Source organism: Rana temporaria, chromosome 4 (assembly GCF_905171775.1).
Source record: "Rana temporaria chromosome 4, aRanTem1.1, whole genome shotgun sequence".
Classification (NCBI taxonomy): Eukaryota; Metazoa; Chordata; class Amphibia; order Anura; family Ranidae; genus Rana; species Rana temporaria.
Genome location: NC_053492.1, coordinates 372310001 through 372329790, shown reverse-complemented (window position 1 = coordinate 372329790; position 19790 = coordinate 372310001). Strand labels below are relative to the sequence as shown.

Genomic DNA, 19790 nt, shown 5'->3' with positions numbered 1-19790 from the left:
TGTTTACCTTTACAAACATTACATTTTCAAAGTGCACAGCTTCTATTCCATTAATATAATAACCTGTGTCTTGGAAACTTTTCTTTTCTACTATTAAAACTTTTGTTTTTCACTTAATAGGAACCCAAATGCCGCCACAACCAGCAGGCAGCCAGACTGAATCCAGCTCACATCCCGCATTAAGCCAGTCACCAATGCCACAGGACAGAGGTAATAACCAACTCAAATAATAAAAAAACAAAAGCATATTTTCACCATTCGTATAAGTATTCCACCAATGGTAAAACCTGGAGGTATTCATTATAACTACCAAATAGATTGCAGCTGTATTTTTTTTTTTTTTTTTTAGTGTTCATTTATAAAATGGAAGTCAAAATGACCAGATCCATGGTCAAAAATCATCATCTTTGCCTTCTGATCTAGACTCAATCATGGGCATTAATATTACATTTTTTTCAAGTGTTTCGATACTGAAGCTTTCATTGAAATAATACCTGGTGATTCTACCATGAAGGTTCTGGTTCAGCCGCCACTTGTTTTATGAGTTGACAACAGAAACCTAATTACAGTATGTTGCTGCATTGTCATCCATCACATGTGCCCCTGGAGGAAACCACAAGTAGCCTTGCCACAGATATTGCACAGACATGGTCCATTGACATCATCTTCAGGAAGCTGGACCAGAGCAATCATGTGAAGCTTACATTGGAGCTGGTGAATGAAGATAGGGGGTTGCTATAGTGAGACTGAGGTGCGATGGAAATTGAGTCACTGACCTAGAAAAACTATTCAGATCAAGACTTTCTTTCAGCTTTCTTGGTCTACATACTTTTTTATGGGTTCGTTACTGAAAGCAGTGGTTCTCAACCTGTCCTCAAGTACCCCTAACGGGCCATGTTTTGTGAATTTCTCTTAGATAAAATAGCTGTCCAAAATACCAAGCTATTCACTCTGATTTAAAGCACTGTTCAAGATAAAGGAAAACCTGCAAACATGGCCTGTTGGGGGTACTTGAGGATAGGGTTGAGAACCACTGATTTAAAGTATAAGTTTAGTAAAAAAAAAAAAAAAGAATTGCATAAGGAACAAGACTTGCTGTCGATCTGTGTCCCTTGTACTGTTGGCTCCTCGTTTAGTTGAAATTTTTTCCTTCGTTCCCATCCCACCAATCTTGCTGCTGTAATCGTTAAGTGCAGCAGGAATTAATAGAGATGAGGGACCTGTCCTATGCATTCATCAGAAGTGCCAACTATCCCCGGCCTTTCCACCAACCTCTTCTTCTCATAGAAGCTGAACTGTAGCTTCTATGAATGAGAAGAAATATCTGAACGGAGGACAGGCAGATAAATAAAAGGTAGGAGTAGAATTTCAGCTTAACAAGGAACAAATTAAATGTATAGTAAGGGCTCTTTCACACAGCCATTGCCTTCTAAAGCAGCATTAGGGCTCATGCACCCAGGATGTTTTTACAGCTGCTGTTAGGGGCATCTGATTTTTTTTTTAACGCCAACGCACCTCCCGCCCCAGTGTGAAAGGGGCCTAAGAGTAAAAGTGAAAACAATACCAATATCATTTTAATATTTACCAGTACCATACCATTTTGGGTTGTCACCAGAACAGAAACAAAGGGGAAATATTTAATTGTCAACACTAGGTCTGGTTACCCTGGTGACAACTAGGGATTTCCTTCATGTTGGAGTAATTTTTTCCCACTTCCTGTTTTAGTTATGGGGCAGGATGTGATGGGAAGTTTCCCAATGGGACAAATATAGCAAAAAAGAAGACAAAACCTGAGACTGGGTTATAACCCTGGCTTACTCTATCCAAGATGAAGAAATGTTGTTTTTAGTTCTATTTCAAATGACATCATAGTTAGATATAATTATAATCTGAACATTTGTGCCATGGCTCTTGATGCTACTTGACTCTTAGGAACTGAACAAAAATGATGGTATTTAAGGGTCCACATGTTCTCAAATTCTCATCCACCTAGGCCTAAAACTGCATACATGTCTGTGAAAATCGACTCGGATCCAGACCCTGTGATCCTGATAGAATAGTGTTTTGCTGCTTTGGCCTCGAAAAGAGCTGCGAGTCTGAATTTTACCTACCCTTTTCAAGCCAACTTCATGTTTGCATTTGTTTTATTATGTCAGCTACAGTTTCCTGCTGAGAGCTAGCACATACAGCAGACTATTCAGTTAGGGATTTTCCTTGTTTTTCTATAAACTGAGCACTGCAGTCATTTATCAATCTGCTGAGCTATTATGTAGAATAATGAAGCTGATGAAGTTTTTATTTACCAGACCGAACTTACAGGGTATTAGTTTTAAAAGGAGCCCACTTTGTGGCAGTTTCCCCTCTTTCATTCCTAATCCAGCATGCTGTTAGACATTGTTGTTCACATGTGAAGGCTTGTGGAAAACCATTTTATAGTGCAAGTGCCAGTATTTTAACCCGCCATGGTTTTGGTCTTAAGCTTAGTGGAGATTTCAGCAACTGGAATTTAATAATGGGAGTCTAATTTGTCCTACGATTGATTTAAAGTTATGGTTTGAAAGAAATCCTAAGGAGAAATAATTCTTTATACTGTATATCATGTTCTTGTTAGACAACTAAAAACTCAAGAACAACTATGCTATCAACTTATGACTTTAGTGGTCATTAAAATAATATAGTATGGATGTGATGTTTTCTGTTAAAATGTAGTCATCTCTTCTCTGGATTGATTTCATGTATCTTTTCATTGAAAGGCTTTTTTATAAAGAAGAAATTATGCATCCATTTTTTTTTTTTTTAATACTTTTATTGTTTCCAACCATTGCAAAGCTAATAGGAATCTGACACTTCTAGGAGTGTCACATTCTACTAACTAATGCAGCAAAAGATGCTGTGCAACCCACAGACCCTCACTATAAAACTATAAAGTCCAAAACTGCAAGAACTTCCACCAAGTTATTCACGGGTCCCAATATCTCCCATAACTGTTTACCAGTGCTACTCATGCATACACCTCCCGTTAACAATATATGCTCACCTCCAGACTAGTCCCTGATGGCTAGTCAAGGGTCACGTGTGCCTTTATCCCCTTAACGGGCTGAAAACAGGATGGCTCCAAATTCACTCCACCACAGATGGCTTCCGCTGTTCGATGGATTCTCCACTAACATAAGAAGCGCAAGTTCATTCATCAAAGAAGTATAGGGACTGATCATGCTCTCCGTACAGTAAAAATATTTATTCAATATTTAAAGTGTCACATTTACAAGTCTTTGCACACTGTGCTATGTACAGCACATATCAATCATTCTACTAACTGCTACTCCACCCACTGTCATGTCACCCAATCCTGCAAAGCCTTCTGATGGGATCTGCAGTTGTAGTTCAGTATGTGTTCTGCAGGGGATTGCAAACAAGCAGGTAAGTGTATTTTATTGCAGAAGAGACGTTGCATGTCTCTTCTGTGATAAAAATACCTTCCTGTTGTAGCGCTACCACCGCAGTAGCTGCTTCTCTGTTCTGTGCCTCAACTCCAAGGACAACCTTAGCTCCTATGAAACATCTGGTTAAATTAAAGTTACTGCAAACACTACTGCAAGAACATGAGTATAGATACCTTTAACCACTTAAGCCCCAGAACATATTGCTTGTCAAAGACCAGAGCACTTTTTGCGATTCGGCACTGCGTCGCTTTAACTGACAATTGCTCGGTCGTGCGATGTGGCTCGTAATCAAAATTGGCGTCCTTTTTTTCCCACATATAGAGCTTTCTTTTGGTGGTAATTGATCACCTCTGCGGTTTTTAGTTTTTACGCTATAAACAAAAAAAGAGCGACAATTTTGAAAAAAAATTATATTTTTTACTTTTTACCATAATAAATACCCCCCAAAAATATATAAAAAAAAATGTCCTCAGTTTAGGCCGATACGTATTCTTCTAAAAAAAAAATCGCAATAAGCATTTATTGGCTGGTTTGCGCCAAATTTATAGCGTTTACAAAATAGGGGGTAGTTTTATGGCATTTTTATTAATATTTTTTTTACTAGTTATGGCAGCGATCAGCGATTTTTTTTTCCCGGTACTGCGACATTATGGCGGACACTTTTGACACATTTTTGGGACCATTGGCATTTTTATAGCGATCAGTGCTATAAAAATGCATTGATTACTATAAAAATGCCACTGGCAGGGAAGGGGTTAACACTAGGGGCGGGAAGGAGTTAAGTATGTTCCCTGGGTGTGTTCTAACTGTAGACTCACTAGGCGAAATGACTGATCGCTGTTCATACATTGTATGAACAGACGGTCAGGCATTTCTCCACTGAGAGGACCGAGAGCTGTGTGTTTACACACACAGCTCCCGGTTCTCGCTCTGTAACGAGCGATCGCTCGGCGGTGATCGCGACCGCCGGGCACGCACGTGGGAGTCAGGAGCGAGCGGCCCTATTGGCTGCTGGGAGAGATGACGTAGATCTACGTGATCAGCCGACCTGCCGCCGTAAAACTGCGGCGGCTGGTCGGCAAGCAGTTAATTTGCTGTAAATTTACACCATGAAAAAAAAACGAGACTTTTTAGTGGTATATGAACTTATGTACTGTTACGGGTTAGAATAAATGGTGGTTTGAGCATAAATGAGCATAGAGAAGGTAGGTTCAGACACAGTCCGCTAGATAGTATAATCACTTACCATGGTAACTTAGAATTCTTTACCACTAGACTGGAGTTAACTCCAGAATCAGCAAAGTTAGCAATAAATAGTGCTATAACTAGTTTAAAGTGCACACTAGGAGAATGACTAGGACGTGGTGCAATGTCCCCTGAAAGGTACCTCTTAGCATAAGCAATAGGTAAAGGTCTCTGTGTAGCGGCTTTAAAGGGTCAGTCTTTAGTCCTAATTTCTCAGCTAGCTAGCATTGGGGCCCAGTTGTATTATTGGTGCACATGAGTACAGTCCCACCTGCAGGCAGCAAATAAGGCTACTAGGTGGCTTTATGGTTAGCTCCTAAGGCTGAATTCACATCTATGCATTTTTAGTGCATTTTGCATATTTTCACTACAGTCCATTTAACATGGTTTCCTATGGAACACATTCTGTAGTGCAAATCTGCAAAATGCAAAAAGCACAAAAAATGCATAGGTGTGAATCCAGCCTAAAGGGCTCAGTCTCTCTCTCTCTCTCTCTCTCTCTCTCTCTCTCTCTCGCAGCAGATCATAAAGCCCCACAGCAGCATCTTGCATCTCACCAGTCCCATTAATATTGCAGCTCACCATAAAGTCACACACAGCGAGTAGTCCACTCTCTTTTCTGCACCCAGGTTACTCTGTAGGCACCCTCAAACTCAGCACTCCCTATCCCGCCAATATGCAGCAGTGGTGTTGCACACTGGACAGCGGTGTGCACTCTCCAGTCGCCCTCACAGCAAGAGGGGAAAATGCAGCTCTTACCCCTTTTCCTTGCAATCTTCTCTCTGGAGAAAAAGCTTTTGATCACCACAGCAAAATTTCTGCTCTGAAGTACAGTTCCCACAGTGCATTTCTACCTTATTCAGTCTATTGAACTCTCCCTGCTCAGCAGCTCCCTCCTTCTGCTAAAGCAGATGTTTTCTGTTCTTGCATTCAGTTCTACTTTAAGCTCTAAATTAGAAACCATGTTAGCAGCTAATCTACTTTGCCTCTAGTGGCTGATCTACAAATCAAAGCATGTAAAGTTTAAAAGTCTCATCAAAATTTCTATAAAGAAAATTCTTTAATATGTTCTACCTGCACTTTACACTCTAGATCCCTTTAACCACTTGTCTGCTAGAGCAATTTTTCTATATTTCACGCACATTGTAAAACCTGCATTTTTTTGCTAGTAAATTACTTTAAAACCCTAAACAGTTATATATTTTCTGAAAGCAGAAGCCCTTTAGAATAAAATTGTGACAGTTGCAATGTTTTATGTTGCAGCATGATTGCACAACTGTTTATCGATTAAAAAATAATCACCAAAATGACTTTTAGAGCAAACAAAACGGTATAATACCAATTTTTTGGGTAAAATATAAAAGTTGAAATTGCGTGTGCCTGTGACATGGCAAAAAAACAATGGTATCCACACTTGTCCATCGCCTTTAAAATAGTTTATCAGTTTAGAGATAGCTGTGCATTTTGGTCCTAGAATTATCACTTTTGGCAACACCTCATACGTGGGTAGTATTCCATTTACATAAACAGGTGCACCTTATGCAAGTGTTTGCATTTGGGCGTGTGCATGTGAAGTAAAGGGTTGCAATAAAAAATAAAAAATCTTTTAAAAAACGTAAGAAAAAAGTAAAAAAATATTTTTTATCACAAGGCGGTTAACAAGTCCCCTATGTGGAAGCAAGGACAGGTGACAGACAGGTCCTCTTTATGGAGATATCTCTACCGCAGCTAATGAAGCACAGATCAAGCTTGATTAGCTACTTCCCTGGCTACAGCAGCTGAGGATGGAAAGATTTGAACCCAGAGGTGCCAAGACACTTGTCAAGGTACTGTAAAAGTTATTAGACAGCTCAACAATCACTCAGATCATTGTTATCTGAAAGCCCTCGGCCTGCTGATAAAAACAATACCAAGCTCATGGCTGCAGCAGGTACACATGTTTTAACCCCTTGAATACCAGGATGTTTATAAACATATACCTTAGTAGACAAGGGAATTATCATACTGAGGCCTATTACAGTCAGCCTAGCAGGGAGTGATGTAGCAATTTTTGGCCATGGAAAATGTAGGATTGTGTCTGATATGCATACTGCCAAGACTTTAAAAAGTGTGTGCCAAAATCTGTAGAATGGGATGTTGGTCCTCTATCCCTTTCATCCATCTGGCCATGGACCATTTTAGCACACAACATTTTAGTGATACATGCCAATAATTTTTTTTTTGTAGGTCTCCAGGCACAAATTGTCTAACCCAAGTAAGATCTTCTGTTATAAATATAGTATGAACTTGGACAATAGTATTTTTAAATAGGGTGGGGAAAATAACCAATTTAGAACAGGTTTTGATTTTTTTGGTGTTTTGACTGTGGTTAATTCTACTTCTGGTCCAATTTTTTTTTTAAATAAAGTTTTTATTATACAGTCATACTATCCCAGCCCCGGAAGGTTTTACCCCCTTCCTGACCAAGCCATTTTTTGCAGTAGGGCACTGCGCTACTTTAACTGACGTGTGTCACTGTACCCAAATAAAATTTATGTCCTTTTTTTTTTTTTCACTAATTCTTTTTTTTTTGTGGTATTTGATCACCTCTGTAGGTCTTTATTTTTTGTGCTATAAACAAAAAAAGACTGACAATTTTGAAAAAGAAAACTATTTTTTTACTTTTAATACATCCCCAATAAAAAAAAATTAAAACATCTAATTTCTTCATAAATTTGGGGTCAATATGTATTCTGCTACATATTTTTGGTAAAACAATAACCCAATAAGCGTATATTGTTTGGTTTGTGCAAAAGTTAGAGGGCGTATCTTTGTGCGGGCGTAACGTATCTGATTTACGTTACGCCTCCGCAACTTAGACGGGCAAGTGCTGTATTCTCAAAGCACTTGCTCCGGCGGCGTAGCGTAAATCGTCCGGCGTAAGCCCCCCTAATTCAAATTTGGAACAGGGGGGCGTGTTTTATGTAAATGTTGTGTGACCCGACGTGATTGACGTTTTTCACGAACGGCACATGCGCCGTCCGTGGAAATCTCCCAGTGTGCATTGCTCCTAATACGCCGCAAGGACGTATTGGTTTTGACGTGAACGTAAATTGCGTCCAGCCCCATTCACGTACGAGTTACGTAAACAACGTAAAATTTTAAAATTTCGTCGCGGGAACGACGGCCATACTTAACATTGCTACGCCGCACTTACGCCACCATATAGCAGGGGTAAAATTACGCCAGGAAAAGCCTAACGTAAACGGCGTAAATGTACTGCGTCGGCCGGGCTAATTTGCATACTCGACGCGGAATTCGAATGAAGCGCCACCTAGCGGCCATTTACAATACGACGGTGTAACACAGTTACGCCAGTCGGATGTAGGGGAAATCTATGCGTAACTGATTCTAAGAATCAGGCGCATAGATACGACCGCGCAACTCAGAGATACGACGGCGTATCTGGAGATACGCCGTCGTATCTCGTTTAAGAATCTGGCCCAGTGTACAAACTATGGGATATTGTTATGGATGTTTTTTTTTTTACTAGTAACGCCGCTCATCAGCAATTTTTTATTTTTTTTGTGGGATTGCAGATGACGTATCGGACACCTAACTCCCACTTTTTGGGGACCAGTGACACTAATACAGTGATCAGTGCTAAAAAATAAAATAAAACAGTTGCTGTACTAATGACACTGGCAGGGAAGGAGTTAACATCAGCCTCAAGCAAAGCGTTAAGTGTGTCCCTAGGGGTGCTTTCTAACTGTGGGGGGAGTGCTTTGACTGGAGAAAGAAAGAAATCTGTGTTTCTGCTTGGCAGAAACACAAGGGGCCTGATTTACTATGCTCTGTGCGCTGCGCTGGTTCATGCGTTAATTAGTACTCCGGGTGGAGGCTTAATTGGGCGCATGAACCAGCGTAGCAGCCGGCGCATTGAAACTAATATGTAAAGCCGCGCCGAACTCCCTATAGAAGTCTATGGGAGAAATCAAAAGTGTTCATTTTAAAGGCTAATCTGCAAGTTTTGTCCTAAAAAGTGTTTGGGGACCTCAGTCCTGTCCCAGGGAACATGTATCAATGCTTTTTTTATTTTTTAAAACGGCCGTTTTTTCGGGAGCAGTGAAATTAATAATTCTTAAAGTGAAACAATAAAAGTGAAATATTCCTTTAAATTTCGTACCTAGGGGGGGTGTAATGTCAGCATGTGAAATAGCGCATTTTTCCCGCACTTAGAACTCCCCCTGCACAAAATGACATTCAGAAGGAAAAAAGTCATTTAAAAATTCACACGCGGCTATAATGAATTGTCGGCTCTGACAATTCTAAAGGGATTCATTCATAAAACAAACAAAAAAATGTGTAGGGTTTCCCCCAAATTAAATTACCAGGCCCTTCAGGTCTGGAATGGATATTAAGGGGAACCCCGCCGTAAAAACCAAAAAAAAAAAAGACGTGCGGTTCCCAGCAAATATCCATTCCAGACCCTTCAGGTCTGGTGTGGATTTTAAGGGGAACTCCACCCCAAATTGAAAAAAAAAATGGCGTGGAGTCCCCCTAAAAATCCACACCAGACCCTTATCCGAGCACGTTGACCTGGCCGGCCGCAGAAAAGAGGGGGGGACAGAGTGCGGCCCCCCCTCTCTCCTGAACCGCACCAGGCCACATGCCCTCAACATGGGGAGGATGTCCCCATGTTGATGGGGACAAGGGTCTCATCCCCACAACCCTTGCCCGGTGGTTGTGGGGGTATGCGGGCGGGAGGTTTATCAGAATCTGGAAGACCCCTTTAACAAAGGGGACCCCCAGATCCTGACCCCCCCCCTGTGTGAAATGGTAATGGGGTACATTGTACCTCTACCATTTCACCCCAAAAAAAATGTCAAAGTGTTAAAAATGACAGTAGCCGGTTTTTGACAAATCTTTTAATAAAATCTTCTTTTCTTCTTTCCTTCGGGTTTCTTCCGCTGCTTCTTTCTTCTCGTCCACATCTTGCCCGACGTGTTCTTCTATCTTCTCCGTCCGTCCTTCAGCCTTCTGGTCCCGCATCTTGCCCGTTGTCTTGTCCTGTCTTCTTCTCCGTCCGCCTCCTCGTCCGCATCTTGGGTCTTCTGCGGTGTTCTTCTCGTCCCCGGACCCAGCGTTTGAATTTGATTTGGCCGCCGTTTTCCCGCTCCTGGGACCCGCCCCCCTCTGACGCCACAAGTAAACTCCTTAGAAGGTCATGTGCGTCAGAGGGGGGCGGGGTCGCAGAGCGTCACACAGCGGGGGAATTCAATTTCAATCGCGCCGCCCGGAGAAGAAGTTCCCGCCGTGTCACACTCATGTGACCCCGCCCCCCTCTGACGCCACAAGTAAACTCCTTAGAAGGTCATGTGCGTCAGAGGGGGGCGGGGTCGCAGAGCGTCACACAGCGGGGGAATTCAATTTCAATTGCGCCGCCCGGAGAAGAAGTTCCCGCCGTGTCACACTCATGTGACCCCGCCCCCCTCTGACGCACATGACCTTCTAAGGAGTTTACTTGTGGCGTCAGAGGGGGGCGGGTCCCAGGAGCGGGAAAACGGCGGCCAAATCAAATTCAAACGCTGGGTCCGGGGACGAGAAGAACACCGCAGAAGACCCAAGATGCGGACGAGGAGGCGGACGGAGAAGAAGACAGGACAAGACAACGGGCAAGATGCGGGACCAGAAGGCTGAAGGACGGACGGAGAAGATAGAAGAACACGTCGGGCAAGATGTGGACGAGAAGAAAGAAGCAGCGGAAGAAACCCGAAGGAAAGAAGAAAAGAAGATTTTATTAAAAGATTTGTCAAAAACCGGCTACTGTCATTTTTAACACTTTGACATTTTTTTTGGGGTGAAATGGTAGAGGTACAATGTACCCCATTACCATTTCACACAGGGGGGGGGGTCAGGATCTGGGGGTCCCCTTTGTTAAAGGGGTCTTCCAGATTCTGATAAGCCCCCCGCCCGCATACCCCCACAACCACCGGGCAAGGGTTGTGGGGATGAGACCCTTGTCCCCATCAACATGGGGACATCCTCCCCATGTTGAGGGCATGTGGCCTGGTGCGGTTCAGGAGAGGGGGGGGCCGCACTCTGTCCCCCCCTCTTTTCTGCGGCCGGCCAGGTCAACGTGCTCGGATAAGGGTCTGGTGTGGATTTTTAGGGGGACTCCACGCCATTTTTTTTTTCAATTTGGGGTGGAGTTCCCCTTAAAATCCACACCAGACCTGAAGGGTCTGGTATGGATATTTGGGGGGACCCCACGCCATTTTTTGGGGGTTTTTTTACGGCTGGGTTCCCCTTAATATCCATTCCAGACCTGAAGGGCCTGGTAATTTAATTTGGAGGGACCCCCTTTTTTTTTTTTTTTTTTTAATGAGCAATGACTCTATTCTTTATAGCCATGAGTACTTTAACCACTTGCCCACCGGGTTAATTCTGGCACTTCTCTCCTTCATGTGAAAATCACATTTTTTTGGCTAGAAAATTAATCCGAACCCCCAAACATTATATATTTTTTTTTAGCAGACATCCTAGGGAATAAAATGGCAGTCATTGCAATACTTTTTGTCGCACCGTATTTGCGCAGCGGTCTTACAAGCGCACTTTTTTTGGATAAAAATCACTTTTTTGACTTAAAAAATAAGACAACAATACATTTTGCCCAATTTTTTTAGATATTGTGAAAGATAATGTTACGCCGAGTAAAATGATACCCAACATGTCACGCTTAAAAATTGCGCCCGCTCGTGGCATGGCATCAAACTTTTACCCTTTAAAAATCTCGATAGGCGACGTTTAAAAAATTCTACAGGTTGCATTTTTTGAGTTGCAGAGTAGGTCTAGGGCTAGAATTATTGCTCTCACTCTAACGATCGCGGCGATACCTCACTTGTGTGGTTTGAATACCGTTTTCATATGCGGGCGCTACTCGCGTATGCGTTTGCTTCTGTGCGCGAGCTCGTCGGGACGGGGCGCTTTAAAAAATTTTTTGGGGGTTTTCTTATTTATTTTTATTTAGTTTTATAATGTTTTACACTGAAATAAAAAAATAAAAAAAAAATGATCAGTTTTCTTCCTATTACAAGGAATGTAAACATCCCTTGTAATAGGACTAGTGTGTGACAGGTCCTCTTTATGGAGAGAGGCGGGGTCAATAAGGCTGGAAAGCATGGTATTGAAAAAAAAAATAAAAGTTCTCATGCTTTCAGCTGCAATCATGTTCGTTCACCACAGTGGTGTAGTGTATAGCACTTTGACCTAGCAGCAAAAGAGTCGTTGGTTCGAATCCCGCCCGTGACAGCATCTGCATGGAGTTTGCATGTTCTCCCTGTGCCTGCGTGGGTTTCCTCCCACAATATAAAAACACGCTGTAAATCGGTTCCGGTCTAAATAAGCCCTAATATGCAGTAGTATATTTAGGTTTGGTTCTGCCCTAGGCCTGACTACATATCTGCACCTCCTAATAGAAAAATGACCCACCCCTTCCTGTCAAGGTCACACCCTGTTTTTGTATAACCCCGCCCAGTAATTTTCAGGGGACCCACACACTAGTTCTGGGGGGGCACTGGATTCCCTTAACCACTTCCATACCAGGCACTTACGCACCTTCCCGCCAAGCCAATTTTCAGCTTTCAACACTGTCGCACTTTGAATGGCAATTGCGCGGTCATACAACACTGTACCCAAACAAAATTGGCGTCCTTTTTTCCCCACAAATAGAGCTTTCTTTTGTTGTTATTTGATCACCTCTGCGTGTTTTTTTTTTTGCGCAACAACTAAAAAAAGACTGCAAATTTTGAAACAAAAAAAGTTTTTATTTTTTTAGGTTAATTTTTTTGTAAATAAGTTTTTCTCTTTCAATTACGGGCACTGATATGGCGGCACTGATGGGCACCGATGAGATGGCACTGATGGACATCGATGAGGTAGTACTGACGGCACAGATGAGGTGGCATTGATTAGCGGCGCTGCTATGCGGCACTGATGGGCACTCATAGGCGGCACTGATGGGCACTCATGGGCGGCACAGATGGGCGGCACTTATGGGTGGCACTGATGGATACTTATGGGTGGCACAGGTGGGCACTGATAGGTGGGCACTGTGCATGGATGGGCACTGTGGGGTGGCACTGATGGACACTGTGGGGTGGCACTGATTTTCCCAGTCAGTGCCCATTTGTGGGCACTGATTGGCATCTTTTTTCTTATTTTTTATTGCTTTTTGTTTTTTTGTTCTATATTTTTTTTGTTTTTGCACACCCTGGTGGTCCAGGGTGGGCATCCCTGGTGGTCCAGTGTGGTGATCCGAGGGGGGGCTGCGCTGATAAACAATCAGCGCGAACGCCCCCTGTCAGGAGAGCCGCCGATCGGCTCTCCTATACTCGCGTCTGTCAGACGCGAGTGAGGAAGAGCCATCGATGGCTCTTCCTGTTTACATCGTGATCAGCCGTGATTGGACACGGCTGATCACGTGGTAAAGAGTCTCCGTCTCCGTGAGAGACTCTTTACTGAAATCAGACTGACACCCCGCATCACCGATCGCCGCACTGCGTGCCCCCACAGGCGCGTGCGGCATGAAATCCTGCAGGACGTCCTGTCAGGATTGTGTAACCACTTCCCGGACGTAAATCGGCCATAGGCTGGGCGGGAAGTGGTTAATTTGCATAGTTTTTCTCTCACTTCCTGTTTGGCTATGGGGCAGGAAGTGAAGGCAAATCTCCCCAATTGGACACAGATAATACAAAATAAACTGACAGGGCCTATAACCCTCCCTCACTCTATCCAAAATTAAAGAAAATAAAACTTGTTGATTATAGTTCTTGTCAGGGGCGGACTGACCATTGAGTCACTCGGGCACTGCCCAAGGGCCCCATGCCACTAGGGGGCCCCATCCGGGTTGCCAGGCTCAGTAAAACCAGGGACAGTATGTAAAAATCTGTGTTTTTTTTAGATCTGTCCCTGATATGTCCGAAAATGACATGCTTTTAATGTGAATATCCCAAGATTTTAGCTGCCCGCCTCTGCACTACCTCCTGGCGTGGTGGTCATCTGTAAGCCAGAGGGGCCCCATAATCTTCTATTGCCCAGGGGCCACATGAGTTGTCAGTCCGCCCCTGGTTCTAGTTTAAGCACAAATTTCATAGAGTTTTATTGAGAGCCCCAAAAAATATAACCATGCCAATAGGCCAGGATAGAGCGTTGCTAATATGTAGGAATGTGTGCGTTAGAGCACCCCACCCAATGTTAACTAAAAAATTATTAATTTGCAAATAAGTATTATCTGCTCATTTTTTGGGGATGTCTGCACCCCTGATAGTGACAACATTTGTGAGGTGTCTTCACCCTTTCTAATTCATTCACTTCCTGTCACATAGCCAAACAGGAAGTGAGGGTAAAACCTTACTAATATCTTTTCTTGGGGACACAGAGATCAAGCTAAATAGTTTCCCATTATGTAAATTGCACTCTAGCATTTTGCTGTGTACACCCCAAATTATTAGGGATCTTGGACTTTGGGGTCCATTGACTAAAGGCAAATCCACTTTGCACTACAAGTGCAAAGCAAGGAAGAAAGAAAACAAAACAACTTTGCTTCTACAGGATTGGATGTTAAAACCATCAGTGCTTCCTCTCTGATTTTCAGCAACTATGCTTGTACTGCAGAGTGGCTTTGCCTTTACTAAACCCCAAACTAAATAATCATTTGGGGCAGGGATCCTCAAACTACGGCCCTCCAGCTGTTTTAGAACTACACATCCCATGAGGCCTTGTAATGCACTGACATTCACAGACATGACTAGGCATGATGGGAATTGTAGTTCCTGAACAACTGGAGGGCCGTAGTTTGAAGACCCATGATTTGGGGTGTACACAGCAGTGCTGGAGTGCAATTTGCTTAATGGGGACACTAGTTAGATTGACCTGTGTCCCCAAGAAATGACACTGGTAGGGTTTTAACCTCACTTCCTGTTCAGCTGTGTGACAGGAAGTGAAGCCAATTTTAAGAAAAGGGACACAAAGCTCAACACAAAAATAAAAAAACACAAAGCAGGGGTTCTAACACTCACTTGGCTTCCCTCAAACACCCACAATTTGAATAGGATTGCCTTGCGCTAGATTTAAGCACAGTGCTGTAAATCAGCACGTCAAGCCTGTCCACCAATAGCAAACCCCCCCCCACAGGCCATGTTTGCAGGTTTTCCTTCATCTTGCACATGTGCTTTAAAATACAGTCTGGACAGCAATTCTTGATAAGAGAAATCCCCAAAACATGTCCTGTCGGGGGTACTTGAGGGCTGAGGACCACTGCAGAATAAATAAAATACTTACCAGTTTTTGTCTTTAAAGTCAGGGAGAATAAACATGGCAAACATTTCATGATTACACACCAGGAAAGAAGCTTAGACAAAAATCACACATAATTTGTTAGGCCCAAACCTAGTTCAGCTGCAGCTGTCAACATATGTAGCATGAAAAAGTAACAAAAGACAAACTTAACAATTTTAAAGTAATTTTTATTGGTCAACAAAACAAGGAAAGCAAAAAAAGACAAACAAACAAAAATACATTTCAAAATTCTAAATAACCATAGCTTTACACATTTTTCATAAAATAAGGCCACATAGACAAATACATCAAAGTGAACATCATTTAAAAATAAACCAAAACCATTGGCAAAATAAAACAAAACCCATGCAACAAACCACATTTGTGTTTAGCAACAGCATTTCTGCCAGCCTGCCCCTTCTGAGGGCAGCTGAGGACTGATCGATCCAAGCTTTTTATAACAGTGCTAGTAATGAAGCAATTGAAATCACATGAACAAATTGCAGTCTCTAGTTTGGGTGAGCTTGTAATTGGGCACACCTGCAATTAATCCAAACCACGCTCTATGAGCATCCAATGAGTGTTTTTCACCTTTTAAAAAGAAAGGATATTTTTTTTCTAAGTGTTTGAGCATGCTCAGTTCATCACACATGTAGGAACCAAGCTGCAATGGAATGAGAGCTTTTTTTTTTTGGTTTCCCCTGATCTGATGCTTTCCAGCCTGAAGGGGAGGTGTTAAAGACAGAAGTAAACACGCACATTTAATAATCTATTTGTGTGAAAAAAAAGGTTGCCAATTTTGTTTGGGAGCCACGTCGCACGACTGCGCAATTGTCAGTTAAAGCGACGCCGTGCCGAATCACAAAAACTTGCCCGGTCATTGACCAGAAATATGGTCCGGGCTCAAGTGGTTAAAAATTAACAAAACACAAAAGTGAGCCCAATTTTTGGGGATAATGTGAAAGATGATGTTACACTGAGTAAATAGATACCTTACATGTCACGCTTTACTATTGGAAACACTCCTGCAATGGGGCCAAAATGAATTCCGTGAATATCCCCATAGGCAACCTTTTTCTTTTTTTTTCAGGTTACCAGTTTATAGTTACAAAGAAGGTCTAGTGGTAAAAGTATTGCTCTCGCTCTAACGCACGCGTCAATACCTCACATGTGTGGTTTGAACGATGTTTATATATGTGGGCGGGACTTGCGTAAGTCCCGCCCACATATGTAAAAATTAGTTTTACTTTTTGCTATAATAAATATCCCCAAAAATATATAATCAAAAAACTAAAAAACCCTCAGTTTAGGCCGATACGTATTCTACATCTTTTTGGTTCCAAAAAATCGCAAATAGCGTTTAGTGTTTGGTTTTTGCAAAAGTTATAGCGTCTACAAATTTTTTTTTTTGTTGTTTTAACTAGTTATTGGGGCGATCAGCGATTTTTATCGGTACTGCGACATTATGGCGGACACATCGAACACTTTTTTGGAACCATTGGCATTTTTCTAGCGATCAGTGCTGTAAAAAATGCATTGCTTACTCAAAAAATGCCACTGGCAGGGAAGGGGTTAACACTAGGTGCGAGGGAGGGGTTAAATATGTTCCCTGGGTGTGTTCTAACTGTAGGGGGGGGGGACTGACATGTGTAAATGACAGATCGCTGTTCATGAAGGGGAACTCCAGACCCCCCCAAAAAAAAATAAGGTGGGTTCCCTCCAGGTGCATACCAGGCTCTTAGGCTTGGTCTGGAACATAAGGGGTTAAACCCGCGCAAAAAAAAATAGCGTGGGGTCCCCCCCAAGATCCAAACCAAGCCCTTATCCCAGGCACGCAGTCTGGTCAGACAGGAATGGGGGTGGGGACGAGCGAGCGCCCCCCTCCCTCCTGAGACATACCAGACCACATGCCCTCAACATGGGGGAGTGTGTGCTGTGGGGGAGGGGGGCACTGCCCCCCCACCCCAAAGCACTCTTGCCCCCATGTCGATAGGGACAAGAGCCTCTTCCCGACAACCCTGGCCGTTGGTTGTCGGGGTATGCGGGCGGAGAGCTTATCAGAATCTGAGACCCCTTTAATAAAGGGGTCCCCAGATTCCGGCCCCCCACCCTATGTGAATGAGTATGGGGTACATCGTACCTCTACCCATTCACATGGGGGAAATGTAAAGTAAAAAAAACACCACACAGAATAAAATATTTTATTAATCTGCTCCGGAGCCCCCCCTTTCTTCTTTAGCTCTCTTAGAAGGGGGGGTTTCTTCTCTCCCGATCTTCCGCCGGGACCCTGGGCTTCGGTGATTTCTGCCGGGGGAGGGCGCCATCCCTCGGTCCTCTCCGGAGCCTTCCGCCGGATGCCCCCACCCCATTTAAGCTCTTTTTCATTAGGGAGGGGCATCCGGACTTCGGGGTCTTCTGCCGGGGGATGGCGCCTATCCCCCGGTCTTTCCGGTGCCTTCCGCCAGGGTTCCGGTCTTCCTGGTCTTCTGCCGGGGGTGCGCCAACTCCCCGGTCTTTTCTCTTCTGTCTTCTCTGCTCCCTCTTCTGCCTGGCTCCCCCGCGGAGCCAGGGCTTTCTTCCGTCTTCTTTCTTCTCTCTTCCTTCTTCTGCCTGTCTCCTCCGGGAGCCCAGGGCTTGTCTCCGCTGTCTTCTTCCTTCTCTTCCATTCCATGTTGACACGACGAGGTTCCGCGCTGACATGCCGTGTCAGCGGCGGGCATGGACTTATATAGGGTAATGCCACCATGTGACCTCAACCCATGTGACATCACATTCCCTGGGCATGATGGGAATGTGATGTCACATGGGTTGAGGTCACATGGTGGCATTGCCCTATATAAGTCCATGGCCACTGCTCAGACGGCATTCCAGCGCCGGACCTCGTCGTGTCAACATCCAATGGAAGAGAAGGAAGAAGACAGCGGAGACAAGCCCTGGGCTCCCGGAGGAGACAGGCAGAAGAAGGAAGAGAGAAGAAAGAAGACGGAAGAAAGCCCTGGCTCCGCGGGGGAGCCAGGCAGAAGAGGGAGCAGAGAAGACAGAAGAGAAAAGACCGGGGAGTTGGCGCACCCCCGGCAGAAGACCAGGAAGACCGGAACCCTGGCGGAAGGCACCGGAAAGACCGGGGGATAGGCGCCATCCCCCGGCAGAAGACCCCGAAGTCCGGATGCCCCTCCCTAATGAAAAAGAGCTTAAATGGGGTGGGGGCATCCGGCGGAAGGCTCCGGAGAGGACCGAGGGATGGCACCCTCCCCCGGCAGAAATCACCGAAGCCCAGGGTCCCGGCGGAAGATCGGGAGAGAAGAAACCCCCCCTTCTAAGAGAGCTAAAGAAGAAAGGGGGGGCTCCGGAGCAGATTAATAAAATATTTTATTCTGTGTGGTGTTTTATTTTACTTTACATTTCCCCCATGTGAATGGGTAGAGGTACGATGTACCCCATACTCATTCACATAGGGTGGGGGGCCGGCATCTGGGGGCCCCCTTATTAAAGGGAGCTCGCAGATTCCGATTAGCCCCGCCCGCATACCCCGACAACCAATGGCAAGGGTTGTCGGGAAGAGGCTCTTGTCCCTATCGACATGGGGGCAAGAGTGCTGTGGGGTGGGGGGGCAGTGCCCCCCTCCCCCACAGCACACACTCCCCCATGTTGAGGGCATGCGGTCTGGTACGGCTCAGGAGGGGGGGGGGGGGCGCTCGCTCGTCCCCTCCCCCATTCCTGTCCGGGCCAGACTGCATGCTTGGGATGAGGGCTTGGTTTGGATCTGGGGGGGACCCCCGCGCCGAATCGGCGCGGGTTTAACCCCTCACGTTCCGGACCAAGCCTAAGAGCCTAATGTAGCCCTGAAGGGGGACCCGCGCCGATTTCAAGTTTGAAATTTGGCGCCGAGTTCCCCTTCAGGGCTGAAAACAGCTCGGAGATTCCCGTGCGCCGCGTCACGCAGCGCAATCACGGGTACGCCGCTTGGTATTTACCAAGATTTTCACGGCGTACTGACAAGGCGCACGGGAATCCCTGACTTTTCTCTCTGCGCATGCCCAGTATGCAAATGAACCTCCCGAGGTTCAGGCGCACTGTGCAAGCGTACGGGGATCTGTTTTCAAAAAACACTTTCCCTTTCAATTCGGCCCGCCAAACACTTTAAAACACATGTCACTTCACTTCCCCTGCATCCCCCCACCTCCCCCCCTAATAAACTCCCGCCCAAACCCCCGCAATTTACAGTTTAATGTGCCGTGCGCCAGGTCTGTACTGGTGCACAATGCACCCTCTCCTGGGCGCACGGAGCACATTAGTAACTAGGGAAATACACTGCACTAGCAGCGTATTTCTTTAGTAAATGGCCAAACGGCTGCTACTCCTGCTTTTACTCCATGAGTCATGGAGTAAAGGCTTGGTAAATCAGGCCCAAGATCTCTATCTCTCCCCCTGACAGAATGGTGCTCTGCCTTCTTTACACAGGCAGATGTATCGGAAAGGCAGTTCTGCTTTGAACAATCGCCGGGTTCCAGGGGACATTGCGTCCACTGAACCCACTGGTTGGCTTCTGTGGTGTCCAATCACTGCTAAAGCGGGTCGCCGGCGGCATGCATGTGCACCCCAGACCTCGTGCTCGAAATCAGGTTAAAGGTAGGTGATTTTGCACAGCCGGCTACCCTGACGCAGTATATATGGGATGGGTGGTCCGGAAGTTGTTAATCCACAGGCCCACAAGAGCTGGCATCTCAGTCCTCTGCTCTTTAGTGATGGAATGCAGATTGTAAGCTTTAACAAGCAAGGCCCTTT

General features: G+C 44.7%; 1 protein-coding gene across 9 annotated transcripts in view; it reads left to right on the top strand.

The window, feature by feature from the left end:
* The window catches only part of ARID1B (AT-rich interaction domain 1B), a 497144-nt gene that overhangs the window by 370993 nt on the left and 106361 nt on the right, over positions 1-19790 (top strand). For all 9 annotated transcript variants that reach the window (XM_040350968.1, XM_040350965.1, XM_040350967.1 and 6 more), the window contains one exon: positions 121-210. In XM_040350968.1, the coding sequence (XP_040206902.1) occupies positions 121-210 (90 nt within the window). The remainder of the gene's footprint in view (positions 1-120; positions 211-19790) is intronic.